The sequence below is a fragment of the Colobus angolensis genome, unplaced genomic scaffold, assembly GCF_000951035.1.
Source record: "Colobus angolensis palliatus isolate OR3802 unplaced genomic scaffold, Cang.pa_1.0 Scaffold58, whole genome shotgun sequence".
Classification (NCBI taxonomy): domain Eukaryota; kingdom Metazoa; phylum Chordata; class Mammalia; order Primates; family Cercopithecidae; genus Colobus; species Colobus angolensis.
This window is the reverse complement of record NW_012119376.1, coordinates 2824365-2839884: the sequence shown is the minus strand read 5'-3', so window position 1 is coordinate 2839884 and position 15520 is coordinate 2824365. Positions and strand designations below refer to the sequence as shown.

The window sequence follows — 15520 nt, the reverse complement described above, 5'->3', positions numbered from 1 at the left end:
ATAAATTACTGTTATCTGTGGGTTTTTTTTTTTTTTTTTTTTTTTTTACATAATGCCAGAAGAGAAGGCTTTACTGGATAAAAAAAAAAAAGTATCATTATGGATATCTTGCATTCTTTGGATAATATTTTTGTGCTTTTTAGGTTTATAACTTCCATAGTAAATCAGTTTTATTTCTAAATGTACTTGAATTTTAAATTATTTATTAGCAATTATATTTTAAACACTCAAAACATGGATTTTTAAAAATGAAATTGTCCAAATTATCTTTTCTTTCTAGGTCGTTTATACGCAATGCAGACTGGAATGAAGATCGATAGTAAAACTCCTGAATGTCGCAAATTTTTATCAAAGTTAATGGATCAGTTAGAAGCTGTAAGTTGAACACTAATCATTTATTTTCTGGTTATGGTTAAAATACCATTTTATTCATTTGTGTGTCTGTGTTGTCATTTTAGTTCTTTCCCTTGGCAACAATCAACAATGCCATTATACCTGAGGAAAAACTAGACATAAGTTTTTTTCAGTTATTTACTGTATACTTCCAGAGGAGTTACGAGTGTTAATTAAAGTATGTTCAAATATCTTTGCATATGCCATCGTGTCTTGTTCCACATTATTATAGATAGCCTTTGGCTCATCCTTTTATAAGTGAAAAACCTTTTCTTTTTTTTTTTTAAATTGAGACAGAGTCTCACTCTGTCACCCAGGCTGGAGTGCGTTGCAGTGGCGTGATCTCTCAGCTTGCTGCAACCTCCACCTCCCAGGTTTAAGCAATTCTCCTCCGTCAGCCTCCCAGGTAGCTAGGACTATAGGCACACACTAAACACGCCCAGCTAGTTTTTTTGTATATTTTGGTAGAGACGGAGTTTGACCTTGTTGACCAGGCTGGTCTCCCACTCCTGACCTCAAGTTATACACTCACCTCAGCCTCCCAAAGTGCTGGGATTACAGGCATGAGCCACCATGCCCAACCGTGAAAAACCCTTTCTAACCTTCCCTTGCAGTTACATGGGTGATTAATTTGGGAATCTTAATATTTCTTGTAATAATGAAATAATAGAATGTGTATTCAGTGAAAGGAACAATGAAGGAAATGATGCCAATTACTTATCTTTTCTTCCTCCCTCTCTGGGGTCCCAAGGGCAAGATATTCTAGGGTTTAGGCATCCTTCCCTCCTAGCAGGAAATTGGTAGGTGACTAATTAGTCACCTTCTTGAACCTAATATAACTTCACAGATCACTGTAGAGGTACTTACTGAGAAGTGCCTATTGGATTGGATGTCAGTGCACAAAGACGGCAGTGCCAACCTTAGTAGTCACACTTAGTAATGAGGACTCTGTCCTGTAACTCCTGGACTCAGCCATACCTGGTTTCTCTTCTTACAAAGTCAGGGTACACTCATTAATTCATCTCCTCCAAGACTGTTACATTAATAGTCGTGACTTACTTTTTATTTGCTTATTTAGATATCCAACCTCAGGAGAATTAGAAACCTATTTATTGTATCAGTTGTATTATTTTGCTTTGAGAAAATTTAGACAAATAAAAACCAAAATGAAAACACTTATACTAGTCAGCCCAGAGCTTTTCATTGTTTTCGTTGTTTTTATGTATTTTTAGGAGGTTACCATTCAAACAAGACTTATGCGAAGACAGAACTTCCTACCTAGTTGTATAAAGCAGCCATGGGCAGTAGTGTTGTCTCACTTGGTTTGGCTCTCTGGCTTATTGACTCCTGTCATCTGCTACTGTTAACTACCCAAAATCAGCCTCATGGCAACACTGAGGAAATTCAGCTGTTCCTGGAGCCTATCTGGCCTTCCATTTCTACAGCTGCTTCTGTGGATACAAGATAAATTTGAGTACTCTCTTTTTAGGGAATGGATTGGGGTAGAAGAGAATGTTTCTCACGCATAGCAGTATATTTGTAAAATCCAACTCTAGCTTTTTGTATAGTATAATGTCTCTTTATTAACTTCACTGCATAGCAGTAGTAGCTCAGATAATAGTTCTTGGATAAGACAAAATTCAAACAGTTTTCTGAAGTGTAAAATCACATTTATGAAGGGACTCATCAGGAATTGATCACTACCTACATTAAATTACAGGTAGGGTAAGTTTATTCTGTGGTGAGGGCACACTATGATGTTTGTATTACAGTTTTAAAACTTCAAATATATTATGTTTTTGCTGTCAGATATTTTCTGATGAAGATGAGATGAAGTGGCCTACTCTCACTAAAAGTATTCTATAACGAAATCTGCCTTTACAAATGATTTTGCAGTTTGGATACATAAATTACTGTTATCTGTGGGTTTTTTTTTTTTTTTCTTTTTTCTGTTCAGGATAAACATAGATAAAATTTCCTTAAATTTCAGCGTTAAATCTCTTCTGGACCATAAGTTATTCTGTTTAATTATGAAAGTATTTACTTTGCTGATTTTATGAAAAATCTTGGGGCTTCTTTTAATTTTAATTTTTTACTTTTAAAAAAAAGCAGTTTTTCATCAACTAGTATGATGCTCAGATCTGATACTCCAGGGAGTTATTTTATTCCTGTATTGTAGTCTGAGTAAAAATTAGGAACTTTTTTTTAATGCTTTAAGTTAGTTTGTCTATAGAAAAGGACTAAAAATTTACAGATATAAGTTGCATTGATTGCAAGTATATATTTGTCTAAATTTTAAAAGCTTCCATAATTTGATTCTGAGTTTGTTGTCTTATACCTTACTTAGAATTAGATCTTTTTTGTTTTTTACATGATGTGCTCTGAGAGACATTATTATATTATTATTATTTATTTATTTATTTATTTTTGAGACATTGTCTAGCTCATTCGCCCAGGCTGGAATGCAGTGGCGCAATCTTGGCTCACTGCAAGGTCCTCCTCCCGGGTTCATGCCATTCTCCTGCCTCAGCCTCCCGAGTAGCTGGGACTGCAGCTGCCCACCACCATGCCCGGCTAATTTCTTTTTGTATTTTTAGTAGAGATGAGGTTTCACCATGTTAGCCAGGATGATCTCAATTTCCTGACCTCGTGACCTGCCCCCTTGGCCTCCCAAAGTGCTGGGATTACAGGCGTGAGTCGCTGTGGCCAGCCTAGAGATACTATTTTAGGACATGATGAACCTTCTAGTCTTTTTTTTTTTTAGATTTGACAGAAAAAATGGGAATAAATTAAAATTTTAAGTTATATATGCCTAGAAATTATTTTCTAATTCTATTTTTAGGATAACTTATAGTTTGGGTAATAAAACATCATTTTGAAGTATTTGATGCTTCCTTCATATGGATAATTGGATATGTTATCATTTTATGCTTGGTTATTTTGATTGTTAGAGCTAAATTATATTTTCAGTTTATCAAGTGTGTTTCTTCAAAGTTGTAAGCATTGGATTTTGTTTTAAATGCATTGGGCAGAGGCATAGCAACTCTTTTTGCAAGATTTCATTGATAACATCTTTTATTGAAATGAATGTAAAATAATTTACTTAAAATGATATTAGAATTATTTGTAATTAAGCCAACACTTCTAAGAGTCCAAAATCATAAGCTATGTATCTGATTTTATTTTAGCTAAAGAAGCAGTTGGGTGATAATGAAGCTATTACTCAAGAAATAGTGGGTTGTGCCCATTTGGAGAATTATGCTTTGAAAATGTTTTTGTATGCAGACAATGAAGATCGTGCTGGGCGATTTCACAAGTAAGTAAAGAGAAAAATAAAAATTATTTTATTAATTTTGTAACTGTATAACCAAAACTAACTAGTTTTCTCTGGAACAGTTTCTAACCTGCTGATTGGTTTAGAGTTTTTTAGAAAAAATTATCGAACCTCACAGTAATTTTAGGTTACAAGTTCTGGCCTTTCTCTTAAAAGAAAATGGCTGAAAGAAGAAATACCCAGGCAGATTTATTTACTTAGTAAATATACTCCACTTAGCTGTTTTTTAACATTTAGTAAAATCTGAGTTGATTTTAGCCAAAATCACAGCCTCGCCTCATAATTTTGATTTTGATTTTGAAGGTACCCACCCCAGTCAGTTCAAATGAGTTTTCAGTATAATATTTGCATGTAAAGAAATATATTATGGTTTCATATGGAGTCAGATAATACTATAATTACATTTTTCTAAAATCAAAAACATACAAAAAGTCTTGCCGTGGTGCATTTACTTGTAATATGAGCCTTGTTACTTTCTCATAGTAACAGATTATAAAACCATTTTTGTTATTTTCTTGAAATCTGATTTTATTTAAAACATTAATTTCAGAGTGCTTTTATAAAGATAGGAATTCTTTTTTCTTAGAGCTACATGACAAAACTACATTTTACTGTATTTCATATTTAAACTAGACCGACTCTCTTTGCTCTTCCAGAAACATGATCAAGTCCTTCTATACTGCAAGTCTTTTGATAGATGTCATAACAGTATTTGGAGAACTCACTGATGAAGTGAGTACATTCTTTATTGTCTTCTTAGCCGAAGATCAGTAATGTTTCTGTTTATGAATATTGTTATTGCATTGTTTATTTACAGCAGAATGTCTGTTAGAAATTAATGCAAGCAAAAAATGTAATTTTGCATTTTTTATTGGCCATTTTTAAAAAATAAATTATTTCCAATAATATACTTTAATTTTGTACTAAGTTCTCTATTTTTATTTTTGTGTTTGTTTTTTGAGACAGGTTATTGCTCTGTTGCCCAGGCTGGAGTACAGTGGTGTGATCTCAGCTCACTGTAGCCTCCGCCTCCCCGGGCTCAAGCAATTCTCCTGCCTCAGACTCCTGAGTATCTGGGGCTACAGGCACAAGCCACCATAGCTGGCTAATTTTGTATTTTTTTATAGAGACATGGTTCCACCAAGCTGCTCTTGAACTCTTGAGCTCAAGCAATCTTGCCTGCCTCAGCCTCCCAAAGTGCTGAAATTACAGGTGTGAACCCAACTGCACCTGGCCTGTAATAAGTTCTTTAAATCCAGCATGTATTTTGCACTTCAGCATATGTGTGACTATGGTATTGGACAGCATAGGTTTAGAGTTTGATCTTATTAAGTATTAACATATTACTAATCCTGTATGTTGTTAAGTTTTTACACTGTAATTTGTTGAACATAGTGGAGGTAGAATCTTTTTTTTTTTTTTTTTTTTGAGATAGAGTTTTGCTCTTGTTGCCCAGGCAGGAGTGCAATGGCGCGATCTCGGCTCACTGCAATCTCTGCCTCTTGGGTTCAAGCGATTTTTCTCCCTCAGTCTCCCTAGTAGCTGGAATTACAGGCAGATGCCATGACACCCAGCTAATTTTTGTATTTTTACTAGAGACGGGGTTTCACCATGTTGGTCAGGCTGGTTTCGAACTCCTGATCTCAGGTGATGCGTCCGCCTTGACCTCCCAAAGTGCTGGGATTACAGGTGTGAGCCAACACACTGGCACTGGAGGTAGAATCTTTTTATGACCTTTTTTTCTGTTTCATTTCTAGTCAGCATTATTGTTAATGGTTTGTTTCCCTTGTAAAATGCATATAGGACTTAATATTTTATAACATACTTCCTGTTCATTTTATCAGTTTGATTCCCATAATGACTCTAAGGTAAGCAAAGCACATAACCATTTTATACATGGGCAAATGGGGGCTCAATGACAAATTTACTGCCTTAAGTTCAGTATTATTTTCACCATAACAGGCTTTACCATTCATGTGGAGAATTTATTTTCTGAGAGGGAATGTATTAATCTAGAAAAAGAAAGAGTTATAAATGAGATGGATACAAATGTGTATATGAATGATTTGAACACTACGGGCAATGTTGTTTTCTGTGATAGAATTTTGTTTTTCAAAATGATGACTAGCTCTTATTAAAGTCCCAAAGAAAACAAAGTACAATCAGTGTATGAGGCATGTTTATAAAAGAATGTATAGCAAAACTGCAAAAAGTTATTTTTTCTTTATATTCAAAATGAAGTTACTCTCTAAGCTTGATGAGTATAAGCAGGGGTTTTGTCAGCATGAAAGTTGTTCAGGACATTTCAAAGTTGTGACAAATGAAGGACTGTTTTGTTTTGTTTTGTTTGTGAGACAGAGTCTCACTGTCACCAGGCTGGAGTGCAGTGGCACAATCTCGGCTCACTGCATCCTCTACCTCCTGGGTTCAAGTGATTACCCTGTCTCAGCCTCCCTAGTAGCTGGGCCTACAGGTGTGCGCCACCACACCTGGCTAATTTTTTGTATTTTAGTAGAGACAGGGTTTCACTATGTTGGTTAGGATGGTCTTGATCTCCTGATCTTGTGATCCGCCTGCCTCGGCCTCCCACAGTGCTGGGATTACAGGCATGAGCCACCACTCCCAGCCAGGACATTTTTTTTTTAATGCTTTTATTCCAAAACATAAAGCAGTTTTGGCCCTTGCCCACACACTGTCAGTGCCATTTCCCAGTAACTGAGCTAACCAGAAACCACCTGAGATATTTTCAGCTATGGAGCAATGCCCATTCAGAGCCACTGCTCTCAGATGTTTTAACTCTTGTACAGAGTCATATAAAGGAGAACTGATAACCTATGGGTATTACCTTTTTATATTCTGATGGCGTCATGGATCCACGTTTTTAACTCCCTTTCACCTCATCTCCTGTTATTAATGATCCAAATTTTCTTTTCTTCTCTGTTTTACTAGTGTGAGGAACTATGCTAAATACTTGGGGATACAGAGGTAGTATAAATATGACATGATGGAAAGCTTTGAGTGGTTCAGTAGAACTTTGGAGAGTCCTAGGTAGGTGAAGGAGAATGGTGAGAATTCAGATTAGAAGAGTAAGTCATACGCCAGGTCAGACAGATGATGGAAGACCTGCAATCTTAAATTTGTATTTTTGAGTAAAGAATTATGCCTTGGAGTGCTTCGTATAATACGAGTCTGTACAATGAACTGGAGTGAGGGAGAACTACAAAACCATTTGACAAAAAAAAAAAAAAAAAGAAAGAAAAAAAAATGGTTGTTGATTAACTGTGGGCCTTATTTGAGAGGTAGAGAACCATACATGATGAGTTGTTTTTGATTTGAGAAGCAATAATTTATTGAAACTTAGATTTTAAAATTAGAGTTGCAAGTTTGACAACCAAAAAGGAATCACCAGAAGCCTCTTGGAAATAAATAAGCAAAAGACAGCAAAGTAGAGGGGACAATTCAAGTTATAAGATTAGACCAACCCTTCAGGTAAGTGGATTGTTTTGAATGAGAGAGAAGATGACTAAGTGAAAACCCTTGGTAAACACCTATTTTTGCAATGTAAGAGGAGAAGTTAATAAAGAAACACATTTGTAGATGTGAATGGAAATTCAAGATATGAGAGGAGAGGATCATGATAAGGCAAAGTAGCAGATCAGAATGCCACATGGTTTATTGTGCTCTCCTTGCCTTCTCCTATTTCTTACTTAGGGAAGCTACCTTCGCCTATGCATTTTAGAAGCAAGCACATAATCCTTTAAAGTTATAACTGCTAACTGGTGAACCCAGCTAACAGGTTAAGTAATAGTCATAGGAAAAAGAACAGAATTTCCAGAAATCTTAAGTAAATAATAGGTTCTTTTCACTTAAAGAATATGTAACACTTCCACATACATAAACTACATAATTTATCTGTATTTCAGGAGAAAAATCTAGGTTTACTTTTACCTACTTTTAGCTACCATTAATGAAGAACCAGCTTCCTTAGTTTTTTGAACATAGAAACTAGGGCAAGCACTGTAAATGAGGCCAATGAGAAGGCTTCAGGTGAGATTGGGGTGATGGGATGGGATTTGTGTAGATATTAGAGTTACTAAAGAGTAAGGGTAAAGGGTTTTTTTTTACCCCCTATCTCACTACGTAACCTGCTCCCTAAGCCCCTTTGCCTTGCACTAGTACTAGAATAAAGTAGGAGATTGCGTCTTTGTTGGTGGATAAAGGATTCTAGATAGTTGGAGGGGTCTGGAATGGGATGGAAAGAAGAAATTAAACCTCTATGGCCAGAGTGGAAAGGGACGTCTCTGTGGTCATATGCTTTGGGCTGAAGTATATTCTTGGGCCTTCCATAAATCCTGCATATCTGTATTGAAAAATGTGTATATACACAGTTAATATGTAATTATGTAGGTGCTTTTTACTAACTTAAATTTGTTATATATAAAGTTTGCACTTTCAGCAAAAATTGTGTATAGGTACATGTTTGTGCATTTGTAGAAGTGTACAAATTGCTTGACACTCAAACTACTAACTTTTCTCATATGCAGTATATTACAGTGATCTTACCCTTACGTGGCTAGTAAACTGATTTTTGGCTACAAACTAAGGTTGACTAACTGTATAAAGTCAGCCAAGGAAAGGAAAATACTGTTAAGTCTATCCATATGCCTCAGGCCAACCAGTGTGATCAGCCTTATTCAGACTTGTTTTCTCTTATTTTCAGTATTGTATTTTGTTCCATCGTTTTCCATTTTAGAAACAGTCTTCATGGTGATTACTGAGGTTTTTAAAAAACGATGATTTAGGCCGGGTGCAGTGGCTCACGCCTGTAATCCCAGCACTTTGGAAGGCCGAGGCAGGTGGATTGCCTGAGCTCAGGAGTTTGAGAACAGCCTGGGCAATACGGTGAAACCCCTTTTCTATTAAAATACAGAAAATTAGCCAGATGTGGCAGCCTGCACCTGTAGTCCCAGCTACTTGGGAGGATGAGGCAGAGAATTGCTGAACCCAGAAGGCGGAGGTTTCAGTGAGCCGGGATTGTGCCACTGCACTCCAGCGTGGGTGATAGAGCAAGATTCTGTTTCAAAAAAAAAAAAACAATAATAATAATAATAATGATTTAAAATGCCAGGAGTTTTCAGTAATGCTTGTTTAGGTGGAAAAGGGAGAAGTACACTTCAGCTATGATTTTAAAACAGCCCTTAAAGATATTTATAAGCAAGATAGTCAGCAGCATCAGCCCTCTCACAGGTCCTCATTGTTGTCTAAGAACATGTAATTTTTTTAATTTACCTGTCATTTAAGCACTATATGCCTAAAACAAGGCACAAACTATTATAACCTTTATTTCAAATACTATAAAAAGATGAGTTGTTCCAAAACCATGGAAATAAACTGGTCTTCAAAGCATTTAGCAGTGTTAACTCATTTCCTCCTCTACAATTCCACTTTAGTTTCATTGTGTAATTTGAAAACACTGGTAGAGACAAAGACAGGAAACAGAAAAGTGGGAAAAGAATGAGTTTGAAGATTTCAGGTAGACAGAATTTTTTTTTTAATGTATACTTACTAGATACATTTAGATATAGTTCAAGACTCATCATAACTGGTTTGTTTGTTGGTAAGGAAAGGCACTGGTGTTATTTAACTGCTTGATATTCCGTAGCTTTTTAACAAAGCTGAAATTTTCTTCAAAATTGGTTGTTTTCCTTCTCATAGAATGTGTTTTGGGAAACACTGAAATCTAAAATAAAAAAAGAAAATGGGCAAGGGAATGGCATAATTTTTATTTGTATATTTGTCTTTTAATTTAAACATCTTTATAATACAGACAATTATTTTTAATTGATTTAAAGTTTGAAAATTTTTATGGTTGTCCCAGCTCCTCCAGTTCTAGCTGTGCCTCAGAGGGCCGCAGGTATACCTTGGGCCACTGGTCCAGAGTGCATAAGCTGTAAGCCTTGGCAGCTTCCACATGGTGTGTTAAGTCTGCAAGTGCACAGAATGCAAGAGTGAAGGAGGCTTGGCAGTTTCCATCTAGATTTCAGAGGATGTGTGGGAAAGCCTGTATGCCCAGGCAGAAGCCTGCCTCAGGGGTAGAGTCCTCACAGAAAGATCCTAGTAGGGCAGTGCTAAGGGAAATGTGAGGTTGGAGCTTCCACACAGAGTCCTACCTGGATCACTGCTTAGTGGAGCTGTAGGAGCGGGGCTGCCACCACCCAGGCCTACCTGAGTGGTAGAGCCACTGACAGCTTGCACCCTGAGCCTGGAAAAGGTGCAGGCTTTCAACTCCAACCTATGAGAGCAGCCACAGGGGCTGCACCCTGCAAAGCCATAGGGGCAGAGCTGCCCAGGACCACCACTTGTACCAGTGTTCCCTGGATGCTGGTCATGGAGTGAAGTTTAATGTCTTTAAACTTTGAAGTTTAATGTCTACCCTCTTGGTTTTTGGACATGTGTGGGGCCTATCGTGCCTTTTTGGGGGTAGTTTCTCCCTTTTAGAATGGGGATGCTTACCCAATGCCTGTACCACCATTCTTTCTTAGAAGTAAATACTTTGCTTTTAATCATACAGGCTCACAAGTGAAAGGAATGTGCCTTGATTGTTAGATGAGATTTCAGACTTTTGAGTTGATGCTGCAATTAGTTAAAACTTTAGGGGACTCTTGGGAAGGGATGATTATATTTTGCAATATGAGAAGGACATGAGAGTTGAGGGGGCGGGAAGCAGAGGTGGAATTACATAGTTTGGATGTTTGTCCCCCTCGAATCTCATGTTAAAATGTGATCCTCAGTGTTGGAGGTGAGGCCTGGTAGGAGGAGTGGTCATGGGGGTGGATCTTTTATGAATGGCTTGGTGCCCTCCCCATGGTAATAAGTGAGTTCTCGCCCTGTTATTTCATGTGGGAAGTGGTGGTTTAAAAGAGTCTAGCATCTTTCTTGCTGCCTCTCCTACCTTGTGACACGCTGGCTTCCTTTTGCCTTCCATCATGAGTAAGAGCTTCCTGGGCCTCACCAGAAGCCAAGCAGATACTCGGCCCTTGCTTGGACAGCCTGCGGAACTGTGAAGCCTCTTTTCTGTATAAATTAGCCAACATCAGGTATTCCTTTATAGCAGTGAAAATAGACTAATACAAGATGTAAACAATCTGAATAGCCAGAGCCTTCTGTATGATATCTGTATGTGATGATTTGGGGTATTCTAATTAAGTACTTTTTACTTAAAATTCCATCCCTTTTCAAAAAGGCCACTGATTCACAAGATGAATTATGCAGTGTGCATAACTAATGCATCCTATTTTGAGCTTTTTTTTTCCCTGCAATTCATTCTTCTGTCATTGAAGAACCTACAGGAACCTGTTACTTCCTAACACTGCAAGTCCAAGCTCCTCTATCAGATTTTCAGGTTTTCTGTCATGCTCTGTACTCTGCTTGCAGCACTATTAGCCAGTCCTGCTTTCTTTGTAGATCAGGCTGCTCACTGTCTTTTCATTTTTCACCCTTGGAAATGTTGTGTTTCTAGCCGGCTTTGCCTAAGTTTTATCTTCTCTTCGAGTCTCACCTACATTATTCTAGTCCTTACATGAATTTCTCCATTCTCTCAGCTCTCCCCCACCTGTATTTAGAGTTCTAATTTTGTGAATATTACACTATGAATGTATTAACTACATTTTTGTGTATTATATTTTTGAATAAATTATATTGCAAGAACTTGAAGAGGGAGCTTTGTCTTCTTGATTATTTTCTGCTTGAGAAGTTGCAGTAGTGTTTCATTTTTTAATCTGTAGATGGAAAATAACTTATACTTGTTTATATATAACTTATATTTCATAACTTTTCTAAAATGTAATAGATCTCATTTACTCAATGATATTTTTCTTGGTCATTTCTTGATTTTTTTTTCCTTTTAATTTCATGTCATTACTCACTTGTATAAAACTAAAGTCTATTTTCTTCAGTCCTTCAACATTTTTGTTTTTTTATTTTTTAATATTTTGTCTGCCACTATTCTATTTCTCAGTTATCTGTATACTGTTTATAGCAGCTACTGTTCAAATACAAAGATAAATATTATGAAAATGAAAATATGGAAAAAGATGCTCAATGCAGATACTAAGTAAATAGAATCCCAAGTGGCCATAGATAAAATAGGCTTTGAGTAGATGTGTTACTAGAAATAAAAGGGAACATTTTATAATAATAAAGGGGCCAATTCATCAAGAAAACAATACAGTTACAAATATCTGTGCACCTAAGAATAAGACTTTCAAACTATATGAAACAAATTGACAAAAAGAAAAGAAAAATAAGAAAAAATTCATAATCATAGTTGGAAATATTAACACCCCCCCGTTAGTCATTGATAGAATAGTTTTTAAAAATCAATAAAATAACATGAATAAAGAGTGGCCACATAAACTGTTGTCTAGAATGTGAAAAAGCAAGAGCTTTCATACATTGCTTGATGGAGATGTTAGATGTTACATCCACTTTAGGAAAAGAGTTGGCCAGTTTTTTTGTTTTTAAATGCTAAACATACTCCCTTTTACCCAGCAATTCCTTTTCTGGTTTTTATCCAAGAGAAATAAAAACATATGTCCAGAAAAAGACTAGTTCAGGAGCACTTATGGGAAGTTTATTCATAACAGCCCAAAGCTAGAAACAACCCTGATGTCCACCAACAGGAGCACTGGCAAACACATTGGGGTGTTAGATACAAAAAGGAACTGACTACTGATCTAACCTGCAACATGGATGAATCTAGTAGACATTATGCTGAGGAAGAAAGCCGGAAGAATGCAAACTATATGACTGCCTTCATACACATGTGTGTGTATGTGTGTGTACATGCATACACACCAAAGGAAGTTGCTCTAGGAAGGGATATAATTAGAAGTATAGTTTACCCAGGTATACTAATCTGTTTGTCAAAATATTGTGCACTGAAGATGTATACATCTCAAAGTATGTTCATTTTACTGCAGAAGTTAAATATTGAACTATTTTGCTTATAAGTTTGGTTTGTCTTAGTATGGGTTGGCAGTTCTAAACCTGTTTATTCTGTATTCTAGGAGTGACCAAATGATTAAATATATTGAGGGAGACAGTTTTCTCACTTTTGGGGAATTTAGTTACGATGTGGAATGAGAGAAGACTAGATTGTGTTATGCTATTAGGTTGGAATTGTTGTAATCTTATTAATTCATGCTTTTAAATATATTAGATGAATAGATATATAGGTATGATATGTATACTGTATGTGTACTATTTGTGTGTCTCTGTGCTCTCCTAGGAGCAATGATGCACCAGTAGCAGTGAGTGCACAGTGAGCATCCCTAGTACCTGATTTTCTATTCTAATTTTATTCTGCATAAGGAACCAGGACTTTCATAGAAAGTGCTTAATCTAGGACTGAGTCCAGGAAAGCTATAGATAAGGCCGGACCTTCTTGTGACAGAAAGTAGGAAAGTGTTATCATAATCATAGGACCCAGAAGCCGACTTGAAAGGGTTCCCATTGTCCAAGCCAGGGACAGTTTGAGCATAAATATTAGAATGATAGTAATGGATGATAACTCATTGAATAAAGAATCTGTATAGGTCCAGACTGATAAATATGAAGAAATAAATGAATGAATAAATAATAGAAGAGCAGAGAAGGCTCTTTTTCATAGAATTCTAACTATAAATGTACAAATAATGATAAAATTAGAAAATTATTATTGAGCTTTAAAAGTAGTAGGTGGAAAGTTTGATAAAAAGAAGTAAATATACATATCTATGAATATCTTATCAAATTACTTACTTCTTTCAGAGGAAAATAGTAATTCAATAATGAGAAAACTTGTCACACACCTCTTTAGGCCAAGTCATTAAACCTAACACCACTGATGTTGGCACAGCCCACATCATGTGCATCCTAATAAGATGATCTGAAAAAGACAAATATCGCTTCAGTGATAATGCTGCCAAAAATGTATAACCCAAACCTAATCATGAGGTGACATCAGACAAATCAATAGACATTTTACAGCTTGGTTAATATTTTTTAAAAAGTCAAGGTTGAGGTGATTCCAAGATAGCCCAACAGGAACAGCTACAGGCTACAGCTCCTGGTGTGAGCAACACAGAAGATGGGTGATTTCTGTAACTGAGATACCAGGTTCATCTCACTGGGGTGTGTCAGACAGTGGGTGCAGGATGTTAGGTACAGCCCACCGAGTGAGAGCCGAAGTAGGGCAAGGCATCGCCTCTCCCAGGAAGCACAAGGGGTAAGGGAATTCCCTTTCCTGGCCAAGGGAAACCGTGACACACAGCACCTGGAAAATCGAATTACTCCCACCCTAATTCTGCACTTTTCCAAGGGTCTTAGCAAATGGCACACCAGGAGATTATATTCCACACCTGGCTTGGAGGGTCCCACACCCATGGGGCCTCCTTCATTTACTAGCACAGCAGTCTGAGATCTAACTGCAAGGCAGCAGCGAGGCTGGGGGAGGGGTGCCCACCATTGCTGAGGCTTGAGTAGGTAAACAAAGCAGCCAGGAAGCTCGAACTGGGTGGGGCCCACTACAGCTCAAGGAGGCCTGCCTGCCTCTGTAGACTCCACCTCTGGGGACAGGGCATAGACAAACAAAATGCAGCAGAAACCTCTGCAGATTTAAATGTCCCTGTCTGTCAGCTTTGAAGAGAGCAGTGGCTCTCCCAGCATGGAGTTTGAGATCTGAGAACGGACAGACTGCCTCCTCAAGTTGGTCCCTGACCCCCAAGTAGCCTAACTGGGAGGCACCCCCCAGTAGGGGCAGACTGACACCTCACACGACTTGGTACCCCCTGAGATGACGCTTCCAGAGGAACAATCAGACAGCAACATTTGCTGTTCAGCAATATTCACTCTTCTGCAGCCTCTGCTGCTGATATCTAGGCAAACAGGGTATGGAGTGGACCTCCAGCAAACTCCAACAGACCTGCAGCTGAGGATCCTGACTGTTAGAAGGAAAACTGTTAAACAGAAGGGACATCCACACCAAAACCCCATCTGTATGTCACCGTCATCAAAGACCAAACATAGATAAAACCACAAAGAAGGGGAAAAAACAGAGCAGAAACGCTGAAAATTCTAAAAATCACAGTGCCTCTCCCGCTCCAAAGGAACATAGCTCCTCACCAGCAACAGAACAAAGCTGTACGGAGAATGAGTTTGACGAGTTGAGAGAAGAAGGTTTCAAACAATCAAACTTCTCCAAGCTAAAGGAGGAGGTTCGAACCCATCGCAAAGAAACTAAAAACCTTAAAAAAAGTTTAGACGAATGGCTAACTAGAATAACCAATGTAGAGAGAAGTCTTTAAATGACCTGATAGAGCTGAAAACCATGGTAGGAGAACTACATGACAAATGCACAAGCTCCAGTAACCAATTCCATCAACTGGAATAAAGAGTGTCAGTGATTGAAGATCAAATGAATGAAATGAAGCAAGAAGAGAAGTTTAGAGAAAAAAGAGTAAAAAGAAATGAACAAAGCCTGCAAGAAATATCGGACTGTGTGAAAAGACCGAATCTACGTCTGCTTGGTGTACCTGAAAGTGACGGGGAGAATGGAACCAAGCTGGAAAACACTCTGTAGGATATTATCCAGGAGAACTTTCCCAACCTAGCAAGCAGGCCAACATTCAAATTCAGGAGATACAGAGAATGCCACAAAGATACTCCTTGAGAAGAGCAACTCCAAGACACATAATTTTCAGATTCACCAAAGTTGAAAAGAAGGGAAAAAGGCTAAGGGCAGCCAGAGAGAAA

The 15520-nt window shown here is 37.5% G+C and overlaps 1 protein-coding gene across 4 annotated transcripts in view; it reads left to right on the top strand.

Annotated features, from left to right (window-relative positions):
* The window catches only part of VTA1 (vesicle (multivesicular body) trafficking 1), an 86030-nt gene that overhangs the window by 20273 nt on the left and 50237 nt on the right, over positions 1-15520 (top strand). For 3 of the 4 annotated variants that reach the window (XM_011962050.1, XM_011962048.1, XM_011962049.1), the window contains exons 2-4: positions 281-375; positions 3582-3709; positions 4384-4459. In XM_011962050.1, the coding sequence (XP_011817440.1) occupies positions 281-375; positions 3582-3709; positions 4384-4459 (299 nt within the window). The remainder of the gene's footprint in view (positions 1-280; positions 376-3581; positions 3710-4383; positions 4460-15520) is intronic. The other variant, XM_011962051.1, reaches the window with a different exon arrangement.